This window comes from Cariama cristata, unplaced genomic scaffold (genome assembly GCF_000690535.1).
Source record: "Cariama cristata isolate BGI_N322 unplaced genomic scaffold, ASM69053v1 scaffold18836, whole genome shotgun sequence".
Lineage (NCBI taxonomy): Eukaryota > Metazoa > Chordata > Aves > Cariamiformes > Cariamidae > Cariama > Cariama cristata.
This window is the reverse complement of record NW_009621796.1, coordinates 3,564-31,402: the sequence shown is the minus strand read 5'-3', so window position 1 is coordinate 31,402 and position 27,839 is coordinate 3,564. Positions and strand designations below refer to the sequence as shown.

Below are 27,839 nucleotides of genomic sequence, written 5' to 3'. Positions count from 1 at the left end.
AATATGTAATAATTCTAGCCCATGATTCCATTGAGAAGTATCCATGAGAGCTGCATTTCTGAGACCCATTAATAGAAATTGAATCTATTTTTGAAGTGCACTTTAAAAAAAAAAAAAGCAGCAGAGGAAATGCCTAAAAGAATGTCAATGTGTGGAAAACATAGCTTTTTGAGAGACTGAGTAAAGAATACAGAGATGATGTGTTTGTGGCTCACAAGTTTGTGTGGGAAGGATTTCTGGTAGGCAATAGCTTTTTAAACTAATTCAATAAAAACAGTGTTGGGAAGGTGAAGGTTGAGGATCAGATGAAGAATAAAATGCAGAACACTTATTAGGGAGGATAATTTCCCTCTGGTAGGGGGGATGATTTGCCTAGGGACATTGTGGAATCTGCATAATTTTGAGCCTGTCAGCACTGCTGCCTGTAAGTTCTGTTTCAGTTGCACTGTATTTTTAGAAAGCTATTTGAAGCTTTTTTGATCAGCATTGTGGGAGGCTAGACCAGATGTTCTTAATATTCTTTTTTGAGCCATAAGCCCTTTTTCTTCCTCAGCAAACCCTGCTTTGCTTTCGTGCATTCAAAGCTAGCTACGGTCCACAAATTAGTGGAATATCTTCAAGCTTTACCAATACTACATTCCTCTCTAAGCATGTTAAGTAGTTGAGCTTAACTTGGTACGTCTCACCAGAGGTGCCATCCTTCACATAGGCTGGACAGCAACAGTTACATTGTCTTGAATATAAATTAGGTGAAAAAGACTGTAAGGCTGGTAAGTTGAGTCTCTCAAAAGTAAGGAAACAGCAAAAGGTCCCCAAAAAAACAGGGCAACCCCTCCCTGCCATGCACTTGCATCAAGCCTTTGTTTCAGACATCTACAGCTTCTTAGCAAAGCACTGGTAAGAATTTTAATGTAGGCTAGATTATTTCTTTGAACCTCTAGTTTGGAAGTAACTGAGCTATTGCAGCTGAAAAGGTTGGGGGGAGCAAAGGGGAAAAGAAACAAGGCAAGCCCTAGGCATTTTTTTTCTAGTATTGCCAACTGAAGTACTACTACACTAGGAATTCCCAAATGTACAAATGTATGTGAAAATAAGTTGGGCAACTGTGAGTAGTCATCTGTCACTTAATATGGAGAAGAACCATGATTTTTTGCTTTTGTAGCTAAGGTGGTTCTAAGTGTTGGCCATCCAGAAGCCTGGCCAACGTTGTTTCATGTTTGGCTTCAGTGCCTCTGCTGACATGGGGACTCTGCAGTTGTCAGTTATAACAAGTATTTGCGATGTGCTGGCTCCCACTTATAAACTACTCCATTCATAAATTAGTATAAAATGTATGGATTTACTGAGATTATTTGATTATAAATTATGAAGTATCTGCATTGGAGAAACCATCTATTAGTTTTGGGGTTTTTTTAATAATTGCTTTTAGTTTCTTTGATATGAGGTTCTCCTGACCAGACTACTATTAAAATACATAGGGAAATCATATTGCTTTCATAAATTGACTTGAATTGGTTACAAGTGTCCTTTATTGGCAAAGCCACAGTTCTTTTTGGGTTGTGGTTGGGTTTTTTTTATTGTTTTGGTGTTTTGTTTTGTTTTTTTCCCCAAGTACTGATGTGGTAAAGGACTTTATGATCCAGGAAATCTGTTGTATCCAATAAATCAATTTTGTTACTTGTTTTTGGTTCTTTCAGTTGCTGAGCATTCCTACAGGGGCATACCAGATAGTTTGTAAAAGAAATGGAGGCATTCAGAAGAATTAGTGAATTAAGTAGGTCTGTGTTGTCTTTTTTTTTTTTTGAAACAAAGATGCATTACTGGGGGGGAGGAGGGGATGTGTTATGTGTAGACTATATACACTCAGCTTGTTTTCCTTTGCCTGAGACTGCTGCCCAAGCTTTTCTTGTTCTGCCTGACAATACTTCTTTCACTTGATTTTTTCCAATTCATTGTTTGTGTTGTGATTTGGCCAGTGTAAGCTGCCTGTGGGTGGGTATTGTATCCTGTTGCTTGCATAGCATAGTCCAGCTTGCAAGGTTTAGGTACCTGGCTTCTGTTGAAATACAAGTGAAGTGATCTTCAGCTCTTGACAGTCTCTTACGCGTATCAGTGACAGTAATGTGGAAAGGCTGTATATTAAAGCATACATAACCTGCTTGCATTTCTATTTCCTGCTCAGTTTTCATACCCAAGCAGGAAAAATAACAAGTATTTGTTTACCTAGTCAATCATTCTCTTTTATCTTCAATCAGGAATAATAAGCCTGAATGTTTGCTCTGCTTGATGTGTATCTGAGGGCTTGAGGGTATTTTTCAGCCTGACTTGTACTTAGATCTGTGGAAGCGCTTTATTGAGATTGAGACCCTTTGTTCGTGAAAAGTTATGGAAGGCAAAATCAACAGAGCTCGTTTCAACCCTGTATTGCAATGCTTTAAATATCTAAGTACAAATACTAGTTTATTGAGCTAGAGGAGTGTGCTGTAGCTTTGATGGAAATAGTAAACATTTGCTTAGAATTTCCATGATACTTTTTTCTGATGAATGGGGAGTGAGGAATTTTATGAAACTTGAATGTTCACACTTAATGAAATAACTAGCCTTGCTCTTCAAAGTTTCTCTTTCCACATCTTTTCTTTTCCTTCCATTTAAACCTTCCCTTTGGGCACAATCAGTAAGTTGTTTTTTAGTCAGATACTGAGATAAACAATAGCAGAATGTAATCTATAGTAATTATTTTTCAGAGCAAATTTCAGTTCATTTTAAGATCTGTGACATCTGGATTTTTTATTTTCTATTGTACGTCGTTTTTAGCAGTAAATGAGAATTCCTCAGCTTGAGTGGAGAGAACTTAGAGTAGACCTGCTTTACTTGGGAGACAGAAATGCTTTCTTCTATATTAGATAAAAGTAAACAAAAATATTAGTAGTTTTATATTGATTGCTGATCTGCTGCTATTAAAATATAAAGTTACCTTAATTTCAGTGTGTACTAGTAATATAATTTGATAGCTTTTCACTATGGTATTTCATTTAGAAATGTTAGATTTGTCGTTGTTCAAATGCTGACTTTGAATGTGTGTGCTAATTTATTAACAAAATCTTTATGAAAGTAAATATCTGTATGCTGAAGATAGAGTTAAAACTGTAAAGCTTAATGCTTTTCTGCATCTGTGAAAGGAGAAAAGATTCCATATACTGTCTAGAGATAAACACTCTTACCATTTTTTTAAAACAGTAACACTTCTGAGTTGTATATTGGTTTTTTTCCCCTTCCTTAAAGCTATTGTTATGTCTGACTGCCAAGAATTTATTGATGATAATTCCCCTGTCATCAGTAGTCACTTCTAAACTTGAATAAATGTCTGTAGAGACAGACTTGATATGACACAGCAAATAACTACGTATGGAGTCTCTGAGCAGATAGTGATTACAGCAAGCTAACCTTTATTCTTTGACTGAGCTTACCAACAGATATATCTAAAATCGGGTAGGCAAAGTTCATTAATCAGCTAGATTGGCCTGCTGGAAATGTTTTCTGGCTGCTGTTAACATAGGAATTACTGTGTTTGCAGGGGTTAATAGATGGAATCTGATGCAATCCCTCCCACTTTTCCCAGCAGTTTTCATTAGACAAGTGCTCCATAGCAACAGTGAGATCACTGGAGACAGTATTTCATTGATTTCTCCCTCCCGCCCCCTTCCATTTTTGAGCCATTCTTATCACTGAAGTGCAGTTGGGTGAAAAGACAGGGGTTTTTATGCAGAACACTTACGTGGGCTTCTGTCTTGTAAATAATTTGGAAAGCAGAAAACCCTTACATCTTTTGTGTTTAATGTTTCACTATGTATTTAAAGAGAGATACAGGCTTAGGGGGCTGGATAACTGTACCTGCTGTAGCTGATGTTCTTAAGTATTCTTGCATTGTTTGCTGGTCTTCTAGGGAAAAGAATAATGTAGAGCAAGACCTGAAGGAGAAAGAAGATACCATCAAGCAGAGGACAAGTGAGGTCCAGGTAAATAAACATGAAATTATTGTTCAGACACCTGATATTGCACCATGTGGTGCTTTAATGGCAGTGGGATTACTGAGTCTTTAGATCACATCACATAGTAAAAAGAAAAAAAAAAATCAGTGGCTGAAGAAAAAGAATGTACTTTGAAGTGTATTTTCTGTATGAATGTGGGTTGGTTAAGGTGTGTATGTTTATATAAATGTGTGAGCTCCTAGGATATGTAACCGGCATGGAGTTTCAAATGAAAATATTTACAAAAGAATAGATTTCTTCTTTTTTCTTTTTTTTTTTTTTTGTGTGTGTGGTGGGTTTTTTTTTGGTTAGCAAGGTTATCTAATGTGGAATTGAAACTAAAGACGACACTGTAGCACTGCAAATTAATAAACTTAAGTGGCTGAATTAAAAGGGCTTGTATTATGGGGCTGCTTCTTCAGAGTCGCAGTAATTACCAGCTTGGGAGGAATGTTGCCTCAAGTTAATTTTGCCTAACATAAGTGAATTTTAAAAATAATCTATTTGATTTTTATTTAAAAGGATGACATTGAATTTCCAGAATATTGGAAAATTTAAAATTTAAAGTGTTCAACAAGGATTAAAAATTATATAGTCAGCATCAGTGTTTAGGGTGCTAACCATCTAGCCATGAATTAAATGCTGCAAAGCAATATTTTAATTAAATTTTAAGCTGCAAAAGCAGCTGGAGTGGCTGCTTTAAGAAAAAAACATCAGTGTGATATCTGATCACTTACATTTATTTCTGCATTTATTTTAGGAATCTTTATTTTAAATAATCTTTATTTCATTAAGAGCAAATAATGCAGTATTTCTGCATTTTACTTTGTGTTGGGCAGAAAAAGAACCAATGTGTTACAACAGTTGTGAATTTTGTGCTTGGCTATTTGATATCCTTAAAGCCTGGATGATAATTAATAGTCTGACCTTTCAGAAGATAATCACATGCTGGCCTGTTAGTCACGATGGCAGCCAGATTCAGCAGCTGCAGGGATGCATACAGAAGGTGTCCATGTCTGATTCTGTCCATGCATGCAGTGGTCGTTCCCCTCCTGACTCTGCAGGTTGCCTTTTCACACTGTTAAAAATCCTTATGGGTATTCCCAGCTTTGCAGACAGGATGATTTTGTTCGTGTGTTCTGGAATCTGTGTGTGTTCATATGAAGACTGAGATGTCTGGTGCCTTTGCACAGAAGGTATATACGGCTAAATAAAAAGCTTACCTTTAATGTTACAGTATTAGTGTCATCTGCATGTGTTTAGTGTTTGATAGTCAGCTGCATCGCAGGATCAATTAAGTCATTGTATCTAGAGCAGTAATGTTGGAAGCAACTGTCTCAGGTCTTTAACCTCTTGGTGATCACACAAGCTATTTGTCCATTGTTAACTATAGAGTTACAGAATTCTGTCAGTCTGCAGACAAGGAACAGCCTATTGCTGGCTTGTTAGAAAAATGAGAAACCGTCAAGATCAAATAGGAAATGGCTGCAGCATTTATTTGAGCTGGTTGACCCTTTATCTCCGGTCCCTTTCTTGCTCCTGAATGTTGGAGGACCTGCATGTTTCAGGAAACTTTCTAGAACTTCAGAAGGAGAAAAAAAAAAAAGCATGATGTAAAGATATTCTTAGTCTGTCACCACTGTTCTCTGGTTTTATTCTAATGGTGACATTTCTGAAGATGGTGTACGAAAACAGTGCATTCTAATCTGCCACCTTGGATCAAGGTGGGTTGGTGGCATCACACTCCAGGGTGTCTGATACCAGAAGTACTTTCATGGACACAAATTATAATCTCAAATATAGCCATAAGGTCTATAATGGATCAAACTGATTTGTATGGGAGGAGGGAAAGAATGACAGGTTTTTTTTCTTCTATAAAATATTTAATGTACTAGGTAAATAGATACTAAAAAGCAAAGAGAGAAAAAGGAGTTGGAAGGAAAACGTAGCATACTGATGGATTTTAATGTTCTTATTAAAATATCAGCTCTTTAGTAGCAAAGATGCTACCAAAGATCTTCAGTGTTTCTGGGACAGACATTGGGATTTAAGGAACAGTAGTAGCAAAGGGGTGTTTTTTCTTAAAAAGCTATGGCAGAGTAACAAAGATCAAGAAACTTCAAGGCACCATTTCCATAACTTGTTCTGTGATTGAATTAGCATTTTCCTAAAAATACAGGAGTAGAACTCAGATATGAAATGTTCCTCTTGGCAGTAGAGAACTTTGTTTTACAGAGTTAATGTGTAACTAAAACATTAGGTTTTGACCGCATACCAAGTGGCATCTGAAAATGCCTTTACCTGGCTGTCCCCTTGCTCTCTCATCACCAGCCTGCTCTTCTAGTGTGCTTCACAGTGTGCTTCAGCAGCTAGCCACTGCCTCAAGCACTGGGCTTTTGGACACATTCACAAGATGCTCACCTTCCATCTAGCACTTCACCTGTACAGGCATGGTTTGTCCATCTGCCTGCTAAGACTCCCAAACAAGTGGCGGTTCTACTGGGTTTCCTGGCAATTACACGTTCCCTAGAGTTTTATTGACGTGAAGTCAAAAGGTCTATGTTTTGCTTTTCAATGGGACACTGAAACTTTGTGAAGAAATTTTTAGAACAAATGCATGTAACCTTTGAACAAAGCATAATACATGTTTGTATCAATTGGGGGGAAAAAAATGTGACTGCATGTGAGACTGCTTCATGGAAGAGGAGGGGAAAAAAAAAACCAACACCAAACTCAAGTGAAAGGTGTTTTGGGACTGTGGCCTTCTAAGTAGTCCAGAATGTTTCTGGCCTTCTCTTCCAACCTTTTGATCTCCTTGTTGGCTGAGTTTTCTTAAATAGATTTGCACTCAGAGTATCCCACTCAGCACTGGATTTTCTCTATTCTTTCTTTGTTGCAATGCATCAAAGCCATTAGGAAGTCAGTGAAGTTTAACTTTTCCATGCTCTTTCAGGCTTAATAGTTCTTAGCACGTGAATCATTTGGTGAAGTACAGACTGGCAAGCTATTAAAGCCATTGTCTATCTGTGGAAATACAGATCTCTAGACTTTCCTTGTCCTACACTACATGAGCATGGAGAGTTATAATAATTGTAAATCTAATACAAGGATTACTATTACCATAAAAATGCTAGTTTGTACCAGCTCAAATATGTTAATGTTTTTCATATAGAATCTCATTCAATGCCTGAACATCAAGATGCTTCTCTGCTGAGGGTGTTCTTTGAAATTGAAGCTTAATTGGAGTCTGATTTACTTAATGAAGATGTATGTTTGAGTATTATCCCCAGTTCTGTGTGTTGTATCTACTCTGACCTTTAATTTTGGAGTGGTTATGTGAACATGTTTTGGGGTTTTTTTTTCCTTCTTTTCTCTTCTGGGAGCAATCAGGCTTAGTCAGGTCTCTTCAGTGCTTCTGGAACAGACACTGGGATTTAAGGAACAGTAGCAAGATTGGAGGTGATCTATATTTAGCTTGTGCGTATGTGAATTCTTGCTTCCATTTGGAGAAAGGAGACTGAAATCTCTTCAAGCTGTTACTTTTTCCCGTGTTGCTTTTGTTGAGTGTCAGCTGATACTTGCTTTTCGAAGTGATGTAAGAAATGTATGGATCAAGAGTGTCCCAATTATCCAAGTCAGTAGCTGCTGTAAGAGCTTTTTGTGTGTGCCCTGGTTTGTCTTTCATAGATTAGAAATAACCAGTAATTCACCTACTCTGACTGCTGTACATCAGTTATATACCTTTTACTGAACTTCAAATTTGATTTTGGGGTTTTTGTGTGGTGTTTTTTTGTTTTGTTTGGGTTTTGGGTTTTTGTTGTTGTTTTTTGAGGCTTTTTTTGGAGTGGTGGTGGTTTTGTTTGTGTGTTTTTTGGTTTTGTTTTTGTTTTTTTTTTTTTTAATAAAAGCATCTATGATGTTTCTTTAGGTAGTCTTCCAGTTGTCTTGAGGTTACCTATTTCTCCAGCATCTGACTGCTGCGCCGTATGCCTTTCTATTTCTATCTGGCTTTTTTGTCCTGATTATTTGGAGGTGTTAGCACACATGAATAAACTATCGCCCTCACCAAAAAAACCACCCTAACAAAACACACCTAAAAAAGGACAACAGGATCTTAGCTTAGAGCAGAACACTAATGTATGATCTAATCAGAAATTCATATCTGCTTGTTTTCCTATCCTCCTTAATTTTCTTTTATCTCTATTTGGTTTTTACTGTTGTTCATGATTCTTCCTTCAATTATCATATTTTCTCAGAGAGGCTGCCGTCTTCTCTTTTCATCTGATACTTCTCCTTTTGTATTAATCCTTTTTGATCTCCCTGTATTCTCTCTTCCTCTTGACTTTGACGATTCTTTCTTCCTCCTAAACTCCTGACATTTTTTTCAATGTTATCTCTGCAGTTTGTTGAAGTGTAACCATGTCTGTTGCTCAGAAATGAACTAATTATCATGTGATGCCACTTAATGGACTTAGAACACAAGACACTTATTGCCGTTTCATAAATTATGCCATATTGTTGTGTATGGCATGTGCGTTTCTTACCAGTACTGTTACATGGAAAATAAGTTTCTAGCTGAAAATCTGAGGCAGGGATACTCTAGAAGGGAGTGCATTTGGGTTAAAAATGTACCAGTTTGATTCTTTACCAAGTTGCTAAAACAAGTTCCTATTTTTGGCCATGTATTTTTAAAGGGAGAAGGAGCAGAATAAAGAATTTCTATTAATAAGGAACTCGGTAAAACATATTGCTAAAACATAGGAGAGAGACAATGTAGCAGCCTGAATAAAGGCGACTTCTAAATTCAAAACAAAACCCTAACCTCCCTGTGAATAAAACCGTTAATCTCTGTGTTGATGTACCATCTTCAAAATTTCAGTGAGATTATTTTTACTAAAGAAAAAGGAAATAACCTGATTATTTTTATGTCTTAGAATTTGAGAATACTTGCTTGTCTGACATGTTATAAATGCTAGCTTTTGAAGGATAATTTGTTGATACTTTGAAATCTGAGTTAGTACTGCAGTTTATACTGCAGAATTTAGTGGTTAGGAGGAGGGGGGAACAAATGCAAAGCTAATCTGTTTTATTACAGGATCTACAGGATGAAGTAAAGCGGGAGAGCAGTAATCTGCAAAAGCTTCAAGCTCAGAAACAGGAAGCGCAGGAAATCCTTCATGATCTTGATGAGCAGAAGGCCAAGTTGGAAGAGCAACTTAATGATATCAGGCAGAAGTGTGCAGAGGAGGCCCATTTGGTAAGGTCTAGTGGCTAAGGCCCTTGAAAGAGTAAATGCCTAATTTTGAAGAACTCAGCCTTGCAGCATTACAGTTGTTGGGGCAGGAGAAAAAACTTTAACAAATAACAGCCTGAGTGTCAAGATTTTGTGACCAACAGAGAATAGGAAATATGTCACTTACTTCAGTGACCTGCTGATTTAGTATCAGTGTGTCAAAAAATGTACTGAGATATACTTGCACACAAATAAGGTTAAGTGCAAACAAATAATGCAAAGTTATAATGCAACTAACAAAGTTATAATTAGAAGCACTAATTCAGACTGATTTCTTAGCAGTTAAAAAAAACATCTTATGGTTATGTAGATTTTTTTTTAATATAAAGCTATAGTATTTCTTTAAGGTCTAACATGATATTTTCAGTATTAGAAATATTTGCCTTGGTCAGGAAAACAGCTAGGATATTATGATCTTATTGAGACCAATAGGGAATTAACTTTTCTTTCAGGTATGATCTATAATCTCTGCAATAGCTATGAGGTTTTTGTTTTTTCTGGTCATAAATAATAGTATTTGGATGTGTTCGGAAGTAGGTTTTTTGTTGTTTGTTTTTTCTTTATTTTCTTTGGCTTTGAAATGTTTGTGCTTCAGATTGCCATGCTGAAGGCTGAAATAACAAGCCAGGAATCAAAGATTTCAGCATATGAAGATGAACTGACCAAAGCTCAAGAGGAGCTGAGTCGCCTGCAGCAAGAAACTGCAGAGCTCGAGCATTGCATAGAGTCTGGGAAAGCACAGCTGGGACCTCTTCAGCAACATCTGCAGGATTCACAACAGGAAATCAATTCAGTAAGGCAGTGTGAAAGACCCCCGCAAAAAAAAAAAAATTTTAGCTGACAACCTTGAGTGTGGTTTTTGTTAAGAGGAAGGCATTGTTTTCTCTTTCCTTCACTGTTTGCTCATGTCTTTAGTTGTTTTCAGATGTGTTCTGTGCTAGTAGCTGATAGGATTCTTAGAGGGTGACTCAAGTCACTCAAGATACTTCATGATTTTTCTCCAAGTTTCGTTAATAGAAAGGGATTAATTTATTATACCTCATAAAAAATTTGTCTTAATGTAGTGAATGAAAAATGGATAGTGCATGTTTAAATTCTCTACGTCCAGTAGTTATTTAAGCTAGCTTCCTCAGCCATGGCCAGGGGTATGCTATCACTGTTCTTTAATGGATGTGAAGTTGGTATAAAATTGCTAATAACATTTACTTAGTGCATTGTTGAAGGGGGAAAATAAGGTGAATGTAACAATAAATTGGATTGAGACTAGATGCTGAGAAGCAGAGAGATGGCTGCACTGGTTTTTAAGCATTGTGCTTTGAAGCGTCTGCTGTTATGTTAAAGGAACACTCCTATCTGTAATCAGTGATTTATTATTACTTCAGTGATGCGTTAGCTTGCACACCCTTTCCTCATCATTCTTCTTCTCTGACTTGCCAGATGTCTAATATGTTAGCTGGAGTCACATTGTTATCAAGTTAAAAACAAAATGAAATGCCTTCCTATTGACTTTGAACCCTGGAAATTGCTGACTTTTGGGTTGGTCAGTTCACACAATTCATGTCTTACTTCTAACAATTTTTTTTCTGAAGACTTCCACTGCTAGTGTTCATTCAAGAACATTTTCATCTGTTAAAGAGCCTTATAGCATATTTATGATTTTTAAATTTGGCTTTGAGTTTTAGAAACTGAGAAGTAAGCAAAAATGGCTTTTCCATTGTTTCATCACAAATAGAGAGAAGGTTGTGCTATTTCAGTATAATATACTAGCAAGAGGTGCTTACAGTGAACAGATTTGAGGCTGATAATACAAGTGATTATGCTTGACCTCACTACAGACACTTTTTTTGATAGGTTTTATATCAGTACTCCTGATTTTATTGGTCTTGACTCACAAATAATGAACAATAGGTGCTTTGGTGCTTTAGGCAAGATTATCTAATGGTTGGTCTGAGGTCAGTGTATTTGAAAGACACTTGGTGTTGTCTGTGACGCCACCTGACTTGTGACATATGCAAGGCAATGAAAACTCTATTAGGTGACTGACCTAGCAGAAGTAAGTGGGATTTAGACACCTAAATATCTGAACTATGTTCATCCTTCTGCATGATTTGCCAAATCCAATAATTCCTTTGTAACTGGCAGGTTGGTTGTAAACGTTTGCTGTGAGGCACTGCATTAAGCATATTGCTGAAATAATAATGTAAATGTAACTGTCTGCTTAGGAAGATATACTGTGGATTTTGTAGACTTCAGAAGTCATGTGGGAGAAGATAATGAATTTGTAATTTTCTTTCTTGGAAGATGAGAATTCCAATAAAGCAGACTTTTAAATTTAAGGCAATTGCAAATACATAATTTAAAAAACCCAAAACAGTCAGCTACCCCAAAAAAACCCACAACCCAAAAAACCCCTCCAAAGCTAAACAAAGAAAACCTGAAAGCTTTGCAATTCTTCTTACAAGTTTGAGTAGAAACAAAGCAGCAAGGCAACAAGTCTTGATGTTTCCAGTGATGCAGTCTCCTTCCTTGCCAGGAGAAGGTTCTCAGTTCTGTCCTTCAACCGTATTGCACTTCTTCTAAATCAGATTTGTGCTTCTCTTTCAAATTTCAACCTTTGATTGAAAGAACGTGGTTTTTATTATATTTGCTTTTGAAAATAAAAATTTCAGACATATATCTTCCATCTTATATTTAAGAGGGAGTGGTCATACACTAGCTTCTATGTGCTGCCATACTGATGCATATACATTTATTTCTGTTTACAGGTGCAGACAAAACTTCATGAGCTGAAAGAATTGGAAAATAACCAATTTAGTTGGCACTCTCAGCCACATAATACACTTGTTAATGGAACTGTGGATCATTCTAGTCTTAGCAACAGCAGCAGTGAAACAGCTAACCTAAATGAGAATGCTGAAAGGGAAAGTATAGCAGAAGATGAACAAATAAACAGTGTGTCTCCAGTGAGTAGTGTTTTGCCTGCTTGATCATGATGTAATGCAGCTGTGAAGTTGGAATAAGTTAAGATTGATTATGTTTTTAAACAGTTGCACAAGTGAAATTACGGGGTGTTATTCTGAGGGACTATGTTTCTGCAATCTAAGCAGAAAAGGAGGCAATTTTAGCTTGGCTGGAAAGTGTCGATAAAAATCTTTCCTGTACTTGTTTCCAAAGCAAAATATCATAAATTGAATAGTAGAATTAACATTAAAGGAGAGCAGCTGTCTCCAGTTGGTGCAACAAGAATGGAATAAGGAATAGTACAGAAAATCTACAGCTGTCTTGCTTTAAGTGTCCCTCCTTATGTCCCAGTAGATTCTTGATTGATTTTTTTTTTAACTTTCACAGTTTATGGAACACTTCAGTATTTTCTATAAGTGTGAACCTCTTGAAGTATCCTTTAGTATATTCTTTTAGCTACTTAATACTTAAAATTATATTGTGTAGTGTTCTATTTACTCATTTATGGTGAATTGCTTTTATCCTTACATAGATAAGGAATAGTCCTGAAACAACAGCCTCTCTTGTAGAAGAAGAGAAAGAGACTTCAACTACAACTATTACCAAAAAAGTGAGTTTGTTCGAATTGAGGGGAGGAAAAAGTAAATTAAAAAATCCTGGCTAAACTGTTTCAGGCTTGCATTGTGTCACTTGCATCACAGTCATAGAACAACAGAGAAATAAAATGGTCACTTCTTATTGTTTTTATTTAAAGTGTCATGAAAACGCTTCATCTTGTATATCAGACAGGTTGTTGAGAAATATTTTGGATCTCCATTGATGACTTATAGAATTCTAGCTGTCTCTTTTTTTTTTTTTCCCCCCCAGCTTTTAGAAACTAATAAATGGTAACACAAGACAACGTGTTTTCTGTCCTGTATGTCTTAAAGATTTAATACTTTTCTCTACTTCTTTTGCATTGCCCAGGAAGATCCATTTGATACTGAATCTCATCCATTGCCTGATCTAGTTTCTGAAGCCAGCTTAGAATTCTTCCAGTCTGACCCTTTTGTTGGCAGTAAGTAAACTTTTCTCTCCAAGCGTACGTTTGCAGAAACAGGTCTTGTATGAACACATCTCAGACTCATCTTCACCTTGAAACTGCTCTTTATAGAATAAATGTGAAGGTGTTTGAGTGACAGGAGTATAGAGCTAAGAGCGTTTCAAAAATAGAAATTATAGAAATGAGAGTTCCAGAGTGTTTCTCCTTCCTTCATCTGGACTTTCTAATTAGCTGTGAAAATTGCAGTTTTCCCTCAATGCACTTTTTCCTCAATAATTCCCTTGCCTGCCCCGCCCCAGGTTGCATTTTGATCTTAAAGGTGTGGGCATACTTGTGATACATGCGGTGTTGCTAATCTAATTTGGAGCACAGATCCACAAACAGATCAACAAGAGGGTTCAGTGAGCTGTGGTGTGGGGAGGGTGTGGGTGGTTGAGAATGAATGGCTGTGGCCTACTTGTGGTGAGTTTGGCGCTCAGAAAAAGGTAATGTGGAACTGCACCATCTGTTCGTCTTGTAGAAGTGCTATGCTTTATTTTAAGAAATTGCCACTTACGAATGCTGTTGCTCTGCTTTTTTTTTATGTTGGAGGTGATCTGTCTATATGGAGCCACTTGGAGGAGGGGAGTTAATTTGGATTAACAGCTGGAGCAGATGTTTTCAGCCACATTAATATGATTTTACATGCTTTCAGAGTCAACGTGGTCTGATCAATTTAGCTCATATTGCTTCGAAAGGAAAATAAGCTATATTTGTTACAGATCACTTGTCTTCTGAAAGAATGTCAGTGCAGATAGAATACTTTTAATTAACAAATTAAACTAATTTAAAATAGCTTGAATGTTTCTGTGTAGATACTGCTTGATTTTTTTGTTTATATTGAAGTGGTCCTACTTACAGCACATGACCAGGCCTTTCTTTCAGAGGAGAAAGGTATGTCTGTTAGTAGCCAACCTTTTGGGATTTGTATGCTCAGTATGTTCAGGGGTAGATACCTACAGCAAAGAGGCAGATTAGCTATGTCTCTCAGATCTAGATGAGGGAGTAGAACTGATGCAATTGGGACTGTGTATCCAGTACAGAAATGAACAGTGAGGAGCTACCATCCATGGCGCCTGTGAGAATTAATCAAAACTGGGACTAAACTTCTGTCGGTGGTTAGCCTGGATTACTGTGGTGGTAAATACTGCGTAATGTGGGTATTAACAGACAATAGCCAACAGAAATGCATCTTTGAGATGGCTGCTTTTGTGTGTGTTTCATGATGGTAATGAGCTACTTAATGAATATTTGCTTTGTCTAATGCTATCTCTTGTAGTTCCACTGAAAATAGTGAAACTTTTCCTCTGAGTAGGAGTTGTTTCTAAAAGACTTCAACTGAGTACATGCTTCAGGACAAGTAACTTTTTTTTTTTAAAAAAAAAAACAGGTGATCCCTTCAAAGATGACCCTTTTGGGAAAATTGGTAAGTAACTTTGTAACTTCTAATGTGTCTGTTTTTCTAAATGATTCCTACTAGAAGAGCATGTGGGGAAAACTGTCACCACTTTCAGTGCAAAAAAGGTGGAAATGATCCAAAAAGTCACCATAGGATAGATGGATATATGGCAGTAGCAACTGACCATTTGTGTTAAAGCTTTTCAGAGAAGGCTGTTGCCAGTGAACTTCTCTCTTGCTGTTGGAAGTATCCTTAGTTGGGATTTAAGTACGTGAAGGTGGTGAACAGAAGTCCCCAAACTCTTGCTGCATGTTTTGTATACAAAGAAGTAGGACTGTACTCTTTTAAAGGCTCTTAACTTAGCAACTTTCTTTAGAACTAAATATTCAAAAAGGTGGGAAGTCTCTATTTAGACTGGCTGTATAGGTGATGTCATTGCATTATTTGCTTGGTCCTGAATGGAGTTACTGGTGACAAAAACACAAAACGACCAGTGGGAAGGCTATAGCAAAATATCATTGAGCACCAAGTGTGAAAACATGAATTGTGTTTGGGGAGTGAAGGAGAGGAGGGTAGGAGAGTTCTGAGAAATACTAGGTGTTGTAAAATGCTTCATTTTTAGGGGGCTTGGTTAAAGAACCTATATGCTCAGATGATTCTGGAGCTGAACCACTGGCACCGTCCAAAGGTTTCTTGATGTGCAGAAAATATTGGCTTCCTTAATGTTTTCAATCACAGAATACAAATTATTCACAGATGAATTTCATACTCCAAAGATCCTTGGGCTTCTTGCAGTATGATAAAAGGCATATAATGTTTAGCTTTTAAGATACCAAGCTAAGTAAAGCTAGCAGAAATGTTAATGAGATGTTTACTTTTTAGATCCCTTTGGTGGTGATCCCTTCAAAGGCTCAGATCCTTTTGCAGCTGACTGTTTTTTCAAACAATCCTCCACCGATCCTTTTGTGACTGCTGGCACTGATCCATTTAGCACTGCAGACAACAGTAATAATATCACAGTAAGTTTCATCACATACCTTTTACTTCTGTGTATGATTTGGACAAAATAACCTATTTTGTATGTTTGGACATGCCTTGAAAAGCTGATATTCAGAAATCATATAGATAAAAGGTTACCTCTTACCCCGTGGCTCTGTCTTGTCTTTTTTGTGTCCTATTTTATAGAAATAGTCACAGATGAAATAGAAGGAAAAATTAGAACATTTTAGAAATGTTTCAGTGTGGAGCTTCATTGCTCCACAGATAAGAATATTTGAGAATAATGAACTAAGCTCTATTGGTAGCTGATGCAACTTACTAAACATTGAAAGAAACCCAAGATTAATCTCACGAAGTTATGTTAAGACACTTGATTTTTGCCTCCAAAGCTTATAGGATCTTATCTAAAATCTGATGTGGTATGGGGTTTCCCCTCTGAAAAGTCAAATTATTCTATAGGTGTATGTTGTTTGGGTTTTGTTATGGTTTTTTTTTAATAAGAGTCATTGAAGTCCTCTCATAATGTAGATTCTTACTGAATGTACCTCTTTCAAGTGTACTTCAGTGTAACTTTTAGCTGTTTACATTGTAACTGAGCAGCTATTGATTAGTCTTCAGCCTATAATAAGGTAGAGTTGGGCATGAAACCTTCTCTGATGTAGGATAGAACTTGATGAAGATGATGTAATATTTAGAGCTGATTAGACAAACAATCTAAGAAGCTGAAATTCTTCATGTCATAAGTTTGTCTCTATCCTTTGGCCATCTCCTTTCCCTCTCAGTGCTGCTTCTGTTCATGCCTCACTTCCAATTTTGTGTGTGTATAAAATATGCATATATATAAAAATTAAAGATACATGTGGATTAGGGTTAAGAAGCAAGTTAAGTGGCTATAGGGTATGCCTGAGGCAAACCCACAACAGCCAAGATAGCTAGAAATCACTGCAGCTAACAGTGGTCTCCCTGTCCTTCCATGTGGTGTGCATAGTATGCAGATCTCAAGGCCGTGTTACACCCCACAGCCTACACCTCCAACCTTAAAAATTAGTTGTCTACAGTCTTCAATACTTAGCACACTATCCTTTTCCAAGTCTTGATATGCTAATATAACCAATTCTTGGTCATAAGTCTGATAATAAAAGATGTACAGAAGAAAAAAAAAAAGAGTGGGTGTCAGAGCTGTGGTGTGGGATTAGCAGTGGATTCTTGAGATCTGTATTTCTGAACTGAAGCTAAGTTATGCATTCTTCCTAAATGCTTTACCACACCTTTGTGGTGTTGATATCTTGTAGTTATATCTTCATGAAGATGCCTCTGTCTGTAGAAATCTGAGACCAAAATGAGTGGTAGATATTCTTAAGTTTCATGTTAGTGGTCACCAAGTATGTTGCACATACTGTACCTTTTTCCGTCCTTTGAAAGTATTACTCACTGTTTTGAGGAGGAGTTTCTATTACCAGACTTGTTTACTGATGCTAATAAAAGCTACTTCCAAAACACTTTCTCTTAAAAGTTCTAAAATAAAATGAATTGTGATTGTATTCTTAGAATGAGGAATCTTTTAAGCTGAAAAACAAATTTCCCTCCAAAGGAATTTTTTATTTTAGACAGAGATATTGAAGAAGAATGACCCTTTTGCTCCTGGTGGAACAACTGTTACAACGTCGAATGATCTAGGTAAAAGTAGATTATACACATCAGACTTCTTGAGTTTTATTTACTTTTGCTTACTTCTGTTTCTAGTCTTTTAACTGAATTTGTGATGGAGCATTTTAGGGATTTCCTGTGTGTTCTGAATTTTCCTATAGAGTATGACATAAGGTGCAAGTTTGCAGAGGGTATTTTTATAGAACAAAACTGTCTCATTTTCTGTAGTGTGTATCACTGAAGACTGATTCTGCAAAAATGTTCCTCTGCCTTACCTAAAACTGGTAAAATATCCTGATCTAAGTGTTTGAATGGTTTGTACTGCTTCTCATTAGGGTTGTTTCTAGAGATTTCATGTTACTTTCTAAGTAACATACAAGATAGCTTTGTGCTACGAGAGGAGATGAGGAATAGAATAACTACTTCATCAAGAATTTTATTGTTAAAGTTTGCTCCTTTTGTTTTGCTGTGACCCACAGTTATCTGAGGGCTAAAGATGTTTTAGGGAAGACTCTAATCTCCTGTTTTCCCAATTTGCACTGACAAGTGGTAATCCAAAACATGAATCCATGTGTGATTTACTATTGTAGACTTGTTCAGTTTAATTGTAGGAAGAAAATGCCATTTTCTAGAGGTGCAGAAGTGAGCATTGGTAAAGACAGTGCACTTCTTGCTTTACAGAAGAACAGCAGTTTTTACATATTTTGAGCCATGTAAGAATGAAAAGTTACTGTGGAATTTGATTGAGTTGAGGTTTAGATACTTTATTGCACAAATGGGCCGACAGTCAGAAGTGAGCTCTTGTTCATATTCACTTTTATATATATATGTCTGTATATATATATTTTTGGTTGTGTGCACATAAAAAATACCTCTGTGTGTATACATACGTGTATCTCAGCAGAACATCCAGTAGTATGGTTATTTGATGCTTTCAGTGGAATTTAACTTTTTTTAATGTAGGAAACCAGTATTTCTTTTGAATTACTCCCTGTTCAGGATAACTACTATTCTTAATCAGTAGTTGACGCTTAGAGTTTTTATAAAAACTACTTAATAACTTAAAGTGCCCAAATATTTTGCTTGAATTAGTCTATGCTGCAAAATATGTAACAGCTGCTTTTTTGTTGTGGGATTTCACAGAATCACAGAATCAATTAGGTTGGAAGAGACCTCCAGGATCATTGAGTCCAACCTTTGCCCTAACACCACTGTGTCAGCTAGACCATGGCACTAAGTGCCATGTCCAGTCTTTTCTTAAACACCTCCAGGGATGGTGACTCTACCACCTCCCTGGGCAGCCCATTCCAATGCCTAATGACCCTTTCTGTGAAGAAATGCCTCCTAATTTCTAGCCTGAACTTCCCCTGATTTTTTTTTCAGTCTTTTTTGTATTTAACTTTTAATCTTATTCTCTTTGCTTGATTTGCGTGTATTTAGCTACAGACCCCTTTGCCTCTCTGTTTGGAAATGAATCCTTTGGAAGTGGCTTTGCTGACTTCAGCACACTGTCAAAGGTAATATGAAGCTACTGCTGCTCATAGAAAATGCATGAAACTCTGCAGCAACAAGACATAGCTTACTATTTGTACCAACAGTTTCGTTATGGTTTTGCCATTACTAAAAATTTATAATGGCTGACTTTCTTGAAAAAGAGGTCTTTATAGTAAATTGTCCTGCAATGCCACTGAAGAATGCAATGTAATCTCTGTGGCTTATAAGTATTTTCTCTATATTTGAAGTGATATTAGAATTTTTTTTTTAAATCCACTGATTTTAACAGCAAAAGTATTGCTTTTGCATGTTTAACTGGACTCAACTTTATATTTCTGTACATACTAACCATTCCTGATTTTTCTTTATTTTCAATATCCTGGCGTATGTTGATACTATGTGTAAAAAACAAACAAAAGTGTTTTCTTTTTGACTTAGTCCGAACTTCCAGTCCTAAATAAATATCGCATTAGTGAAAAGAAGGGAAAGTATAGTAGAATTACACTGAAAAATGCGTATGTTGCTGTTTTCTTTGAAGGCCAACAATGAGGATCCCTTTAGCTCTTCCACATCAGGTTCTGTCAACAATGTGATCATAACTAAAAACCTATTTGAGGAACCACCAGCTAAAAATGAGGATGTTCCTCCTGCATTGCCCCCTAAAACAGGAACTCCCACAAGGCCCTGTCCACCACCACCTGGTAAGAGCTGATACTCGGATGTTGTTAATTAGATTCTTCAGTATTGGCAGTGGGACAATAATTATGAGGGGATGGTGAAGTGTCTGAATTTAGAATGAATGAGCAAGATGTGAAACAAGTCTGCTCCTGATCTGTTGGTTATTTCCTCAAAGTTAAATGTTGCATGGTGTTTGGCATCATTGTTTTTTGAAGAGAGAAAGGCTTTAGAAAACAGGGAAAAATAGAGTTATTACAAGTATCTTCAAGAACATAGCGTGGCGGCAAATTAAATGGTTACTAATGTGATACATTGTGAATCTTGCATTAAATTATGCTGAAAGTGAGAATTCAGTATGTTTTATTCATTGCAAAACCTCTGGGTTTAGTGCAAAAATGAATTAAATAGGGTCAAATGACTGCCTCAGTTTTCAGATTAACTTTTTCTAGGTTGCCTTGCCAGAGGTCTGTAGTAGTAAACCTAGCGAAAGTAATAGTAATAAACCCAAGTTTCCTGTGCTGTTTTCTGTTCGTGATAGCAGAGTCCTCTGGTCCACTCCATGACACAAACCACGCTGCTTTCCAGAAAAGGCCATGATTATGAAAGACAACACCACCTTCTGGTGGTTGCAACAAGCCCATGTTACAACAGACTCCTTGCTCTCCATTTTTTTTTTTTTTTTTTTTTTGGCATAGATTGGAAAATATATTACTAATATTCCTTTTTAAGTTTCTGCCCTTTGTTTCATCATCTTTAAAAAGTCTGCTGCATAATTTTTTCACTATTACACTATATGGATGAATCTCAATGTGTTTTGGAAAACTGTAGCGTGAAACTTACTCATGTATTCATCTTTTTCCTCAAAAGAAGGAACAGTAAATGTAGGAGTAATAATACTGAAGTTTAAACTCAGCTGTTTAATTTCTAATCTTGATCTGAGATCTTCTTCATGTTTATGCCTTGCCAAGTAATCAGTTTCATTGTAAATAATGTAAAAACAGCTGACATGACAAGTGGTGATAATTTGAATGTTTGATAGTGTTTCCTCTTACAGTGACCCTTATTTAAAACAAAAAAAGGATCTCGGACTTCCTTGTATGGGAGTGGTTATGACATGGTGTACAGATCCGCTTTTAGAATGCAAGTTTCTAGTGATGAAACAACATCATCTTTATCAATAGATGACTAGAAAAAAGTAGTCTGTTTTGATTTGCACATATTAAAAATGATACTGTGGTTATCTTGATAACCATTGCCAATAAATTATTTTCCTAATGGAAGTAAAAAATGGAGATACTTAAGTGTATGTATTTTTAATTATTCTGTTGGTCTGATTCAAAACAAGGGAATGCTTTTTCAAAGAAATACCCCAAAATCTTTCTCTTAATTTTTCACACTACTGGAAAGTGTGCAGAAGGGCTGTTTGCTTGCCTCTGAAATCTGTTGCCTTTCTAGATACTGATAAGCACCCCCATTTTTGAGTGGATTTGGAGATTGTATATTTCATATTCCTACAATTATTAATCCTTTCCATGCAGAAATAAAATTCCCTCTGTGTCAGTTGAAGCTGCTTCTCCCACATTATTCAAGAAATAGACATGCGTTGTTTGCCAGTAATAGAACATCATCAGTGACTGAGAGCTATCATGGGAAGGTTATTGGGGAAGTGTCTTAAGTAAATCACAGGTTCCCAAGGAAGTGTTCTCTAAATCATTGTGAAAATAGAATCTCTTTTGGTCTTATGAAAGAATTTTTAGACTAACTTGCAACAGTGATATACAAAATGATAAGCACTTTTGTTCGTTTCTGCAGTTTCAATCTAAAATGGCAGCAGAAGCAAGTTTTAAAATACAACCATTGTAAGTGTTGAACCACTTGCAGAACCTGCTAGTTGAATTCAAGAAACTGCAGTGAAACCCTTTTCTGTAAGCAGTAACATATGGCGAGAATGGTGAGATGAAATTCAGCTCAACTATTCTTGGTAGTATTTGGGTTAATGTCCTCAAAGGTGTTGAAGGCTGACTGGGGTTAAGATGAAAAAAGAACCGACTAAGTGGGGGCTTGTGCCTGATTCTGTTATATCTGCAGCTACTTAGGCAAGGATTAACAAAATAGTTAAGCCTGTGATTGCTTGTTATCATGCTCCTTTGTTCTGTTAGTTTAAAAACTACAGAAATTCCAGGTGCTAGCATAGTGAGAGGACGTGGTGTTTTGAGGACTTACAAATATATTTCTGGTCTCTGAATGAAATTGTGTTAACTTGATCCAAACAAATAGTAAAAGAGCCTTGCTTGAATGATCGTGGACAGTTGATAAGGAGGAGAAAAAAATACTGTGCTGATAGAATAGGGCTCAAAACTGTTAGAAATTCTCTTCCCAAAATAGTTAATTAGTAGATAACTGTGTTCTTGAATCATTAACATACGTGTGTTCCTTTTTACCTGATTACCCTTTAATAATCTATGGACCATACCCTCATTTTCTTAAATTGGCAACCCTTCCTCTGAAGTCATTGCAACTCCACTAGTTTACCAGAAGAGGTTACGTTCCAAGTAGCTTTTCAATTTGTGGTGTGGTTTGGTTTGGTTTTTTTTTACTATTTTTGGCATGTTATTACCTGCTATCTTAAATTCATTTTAAATTCATTTTAATCTAAGGGAAAAGACCTATCAATCAAATAGACTCTTCAGATTCCTTTAAACCGAGCGATCCATTTCAGCCTTTCCCCACCCCAGACATTCCCAAAGAACAAGAAGCAGATCTATTCTGTGATCCATTTGCTCCCACCAACATCAGTAAAGAGGCTGACCCCAACAATTTTGCAAACTTCAGTACTGTGAGTAAACACTTTTTACATTTGTTTCAGTATAATGACAGCTTTGAGTTGTTCACACTGAAGTCTTCAGTCTAATTTAAAATATTAAAACATATCCCATGTACAAAAGGGATATCACTTCCAGTTGAAACAGTATTTACATTTAGTTTACAGCTGAGGCTGTCCTAAAGCAAAATACTACAAAATATTGTAGTTAATGTTTCAATTGTATTGTTTTTGTGAGTTTTTTTTTCCCATGGAGGCCTCCTAGCTTTTAGAAAACAGGAGTTTTAAAATATCTATGTTCTAGGGATTATCCATTTTATCAGAGCATACAGCGGATTTAAATTATAGATCTATAACAAGCACACTGTTAACAATCCAATTAAAAATAAAACAAAAGGTGTGATTTTAATTTAGCTGTCACTGAATCATTTGGTCATAATTTCAACGTACTGAAATACTGATAAACAGCCTCATAACAGTGTATGTTAATGAAATATAATTTGGTGAGTTTTGCATGGCTAGTAAATTCCAGACATGTACAATGAAGTAAAAAGTAGTAAGTGTCTCTCCATAACCAGAATCCATTTCATAGAAGTCGTGGTGTTCAAGCAGTAGAAGCAACTCTAAAGGTTTGTGCATGCCTATTTTTTTTTTTTCTTTTGCACTTTTGCAAATAGGAGTTTTGAAAGGCATCATCTCACTTTGAAGCTTGATACCTGTTAAATGCAATTTGCATTTACAGTATCTTGATTGTACTGCTTTTTTTGCTTTCAGGCCTAATAAACTATGTGCTTGATTGAAGTAAACTGAGGATTGACAGGCTGTCAGAATTGACTGTGGTTGATGGTTGATGTGTCTTGTAGCATGATAATTTCTGAATTGCTGTTATTGATAGCTGTTATTGATAACTGCTGTTAGTTATCAGAGGGACTGAGAAGCCAGTTTGGAGGACAGAATGTGAAATGTGGAGGAGAAAGCAAAAATGTTCATTATCTTTATGAAGGAAAAAGTATTCTTTTCCAGCTGTAATTACTGAAAATACCAAGTGAACTATGGAGAGAACTCAAGCTTTTATACATTAATTTCCCCAATTAGTAGCTCAAAGCAGAAACTAGCTGGAGTATATAACGATAACACTTTCAGATTTATGAAGACATGGGCTTCACCTACCTCTTAGTTTTTCTGCATGCTGACTAGAAACAACCTTTAGCATAATCTTTTGTATTTTGTTTAAGAAACTACCCTTAACTGTCTCTGATTTATAATCATTGTACCACAGAATTTTAGCTCACGTTCTGTTCGCATCAATATACATTGAAAGAATCTGTTCTTGTTTTTTTTTCTTGTATCACACTGACCTTTCTCTGTATTAGTACTGGGCTTCTAACTGTACGGTTACTTTATTGTTTTGCTGCTGCTTGGCAGAAGTATTTTTTGTCTGCACAATTAAAAACGGTCATTCTACAGCTAATTTTTGCAGTCATTGTCACTGGAAAAATCATCCCTAATGAAAGCAGAACAAATCAGGATGTCCCACAGTGCAGATAGGGGTGTATTTTGCAAAATGTTCTCCTGATTTATTCCAAATTTTTCTTGTGTAGACTGTTATTCATCTGAACTAAAATTGAATTTGAATTATAGCACTTTCTGCTCAGTAACTTTTTTGAAACTTAATACTGAATTTTGAAACATAGCATATTTCATAAATACATCAATTGGATGGCTTCAATGCTGTTCTTAATAGTTAAACCTTAGACTAAGCTGATCTTAATAGTGTATTAAAATTAAAAAGCAAGTAATATTTGAAGACTAGAATCTATACAACTTCTGAAAAACTGTAATTGTCTCTTAAACCAAGGACTTGAACAGTATTAGTTATCATTATATTATTAATCTGGTTTATTTTGTCTTTTAAAAATGCAGTATTCTACTGAGGAAGACATGATTGAATGGGCTAAGAGGGAAAGTGAGAGAGAAGAGAAAGAAAGATTGGCAAGACTAAAACAGCAAGAGCAAGAAGACTTGGAACTGGCTATTGCACTCAGTAAATCTGAAATATCTGAAGCATGAAGTTTAGAATAAGATTTTGTCTTATGTCAACTGTTTTGTCCCTTTACCTGAATACCTAACCTATTTAAATGTTAATCAGAAAAATACATATATGCAAGAAACTATGAAAGGTTGTAAATTTCTGAAAGTGGTGTGAATGTTTCTGCTAAACTCAATCCTTTTGGTTATTGTTTGAATAACTGTTAAGTTTAGCATTCAATTTCTCAAGTTTCAGGAGAACAAAGTACTTTTCCCAGCTGTAAGCTAATCAGTTTAAAATGCAGATAGTGAGACTGTAGTTTGACTGTAATCTGTCAGCAGTTGGTAATTGAGCATAAAGTGAACATAGCAATTATTCTGTCATGGCTGACTGTCTCCCATCAAGCAGTTAGTCATCTGAAACCTTTTATCCTTCTAAAGAGATTTTAGTAATGCCAGAGTTGTGGAGTGCTTTACTTTACATGTATGCATATAGGTTTTTCTCTTCTGAAGATTCTACGTTTGGATTTGAAATAACAATCTTCTTGGAGACTCAGCAAGAGTGTGTCTTTCTGAAACCTTTAATGTTTTTCTTGCATGGTCATAGGTTTTAAGACAGACTTGTTATTTTGTTTTATAAAACAATTAAGTTGATTCTTGTGCATTTGCTGTTGGCCAAGATGACTGCCAAATTGGGAGACCCCACTGCTATTTGAGCCACTTTTGCCTGTGAAATATGCAGCTGAACTGGCAAGTTAATAACTTCAATTTGAAATAGGATTGAGAATAGAAAGAAAAAACAGGTAGTCTGATTTTTATTTTTTTTAACCACAGTTGTTTTCTGTATATGTAATTTATTGAATGCCAACAGATAGTTGCACCTTAAACTGAATGATTTCTGAATGGTCACTGAGTCAGAATAGGATTAATAGAACGTTAATGAAAAGAACTTAATGAAAATAACTTATTGTTCATTTTGAAAGAACTCCATTCTGAGGAATCCATTTCATTAAATTCCAAAAATAAAAATCTTTTGCCCTATCTAAGAAAAATGGATGGCAGCAGCATAAACATCAAGGGATTTGGTTGATTTTTTTTTTTTTTCCCCCTTGCACTTTTAACCTGTGGTATTTCTGTTGAGGAAATTGAAGTGTTTCAAGATAGAGCACTGGAGGTGAAAGGAGAACTTGACCATGCTTCAGTGTATTTAAGCTCTTCCCATTACCTGTCAATGCTGCTGTTGCACGAGTTTGAGGGTAGTTTTCAATTTTTCAGGAAAAATGGGTGACTTGACTGGGATAGTTTTTCTTTTGCACTGGGAAACGAGCATTGAAACACCTGCTCAAAAAAAGTAACTTAAAATTTTGCAAGTATTAAATAGTTATAACTTATCTATACATCTTTGTAATGAGTGTACACTAATCTTGCAAATCATATGCTTAACTGGATTACATAGTTTCTTATCTTTTGTTAAAAATGTATACTCAGTGGACCAACACGATATTATATGTATATATTATATATATATTCCTTCTTTCCTTTATGGAATTTAAAGGTTTGAGTCATTTGATGTTACATTTCATGTTACTGACTCTGACTATAGTACTTTTACTCAGACTACCAACAAACCACTGCTGTGAGCTAAATGGCATTACTTTATGAAGTTTTAACTGGTTTTTGTTTGTTTTTTTTTTAAAAAAAAACTTGTTCAGGTGGGATTAGCCTCTATTTATAGACTTCCCTTTTGTTTAAAAATTCTAACAATAGCCTGTAATTATGAAGAAATAAAGTTTAAGTACATAAGTGTTGAACTGTTTGCCTGTTTTTCAAAAGGGTGCTGTGAGCTGTAAAGCAACATGTAAATGTAATGCAAACAATATAAAGTGTTCTGATTGTAGTCTGGTGAGAGCAGGTTAATTTTCAGAGAAAGAAGTTGCCTGAATCTTCAGGTTAGCTGAAGTGCACACTAATCCCTGCTGTCACTTCATTAGGGGTTGTGGCAACTTCAAAGAAAATTCAGGCTACTCTTGTCCAAGGATTTTTGCCTGCACAAGGGTTGCAGAGCCCAAATGTTTAGATACTTACCTGTGAAGATATGTAAGCATCCTCTACTGGCTGCTGTCAGCAGAGTTTGACCCAGCATATATGATTCTTCTAAATATGTCTGTCAGCATAATGTCTCCTTTATGTCAAGGCATAGAGTGCTTGGTCAGAGGTTTAGGAGTTCCAACAACTATTTACATGTGTTTGTGATCTTTTTGTTAACAGTACTGCTAGTTTTTAATATAGTCATCTAAGTGGACCCAAATCTCTTTGCCTGTTTTCTTTTAATGAATCAGTTGGATTAGGCAATGTCATATCTTCATTAATTTTATCAGGTTCACACACATTCTTGAGGCTATTTGAAACCACCTGCAGGCTGTCCATTTTTTTCCTTTTAAGTCCCCTGTCAAGTTTCCATCTTGGGTACGCTTTGCCTCTGATTGTACTGCTTTCAACCCTCTCTTCCCTGCAAATTGTGTGCAGTCCATTTAACTCTTTATTATGAAACTGAAGATGGTTAGTAATTATCTTGAATAATTTGATACCCTCTTTTCACTGTCTTTCTGTAACTTCCTATACGATGAAGTTCTAACTGTCATGTAAAAGTTTCTATTGCATTCACAGAATACGATTGTGCTCAAAAGATTAGAGAGATTATCTAATGTCTGGTAGGTGAATTGGCCACTTGACCGTTATATTTCCACCTAGAAACTGTATTGGAAGAGTGCACTGGGGATTAATGTTAAGTCTGTTAAATTACTGTTAGGTATTGACACTGAATAAAATGGCAGTAAAAGTGCGTAATGAAGGAACTGACATAGCGATTTGAGTGGAGTTCTCCAGAAAGCTGTCTGCTTCAGCATAACTGACATAGCGATTTGAGTGGAGTTCTCTAAAAAGCTGTCTGCTTCAGCACTGCGCACTTTAAGCCAGGAGACTTGATGTGATGGAGAACACTGACCCTTCTGCTTAATACTTAAAAGCTGTTGTGTAACACCTCGGTATCGGATGTACTGGTTTCTTTTGTTTATGTGGACTTCCTTGCCATCCTGTGCCACAGTTTGCCACCCAATGCACCTGCTGTGTGTCACCTCTTCATAGAAATAGCATCCAGCTGTCAGAACCATGTTGCCCAGTGTTCTTTCCCCGCTAACTTCTCAACAGTTTCATTTAGGTACTTAAATTTAAATTGCCTGTTTCAGAATTTGAATATTTAGCAAAATCATAACTTCAGTATTGGAATGTTTTGGTCCTGCTTTAGCCTGAATCTTCAAAGTGTGTGCATGGATGTGCAACCTTGTGTTTTTGCAATACTGATAGAATGGTATTTTTAGATGATGATGTTTTTAGCTAATATAGAGCATAAA

At 36.2% G+C, this 27,839-nt stretch overlaps 1 protein-coding gene across 1 annotated transcript; it reads left to right on the top strand.

Annotated features, from left to right (window-relative positions):
- Positions 1 to 3,703: 3,703 nt before the first annotated feature.
- On the top strand, positions 3,704 to 26,236 carry EPS15 (epidermal growth factor receptor pathway substrate 15). Its single transcript, XM_009702124.1, has 13 exons — positions 3,704 to 4,016; positions 9,124 to 9,285; positions 9,917 to 10,114; positions 12,087 to 12,284; positions 12,815 to 12,892; positions 13,249 to 13,339; positions 14,754 to 14,789; positions 15,645 to 15,781; positions 17,369 to 17,438; positions 18,849 to 18,925; positions 19,441 to 19,603; positions 22,238 to 22,416; positions 24,325 to 26,236. Exons 1-13 carry the CDS (start codon positions 3,846 to 3,848, stop codon positions 24,469 to 24,471), a joined length of 1,707 nt encoding a protein of 568 aa, XP_009700426.1. The 5' UTR covers positions 3,704 to 3,845; the 3' UTR covers positions 24,472 to 26,236.
- Positions 26,237 to 27,839: the final 1,603 nt, after the last annotated feature.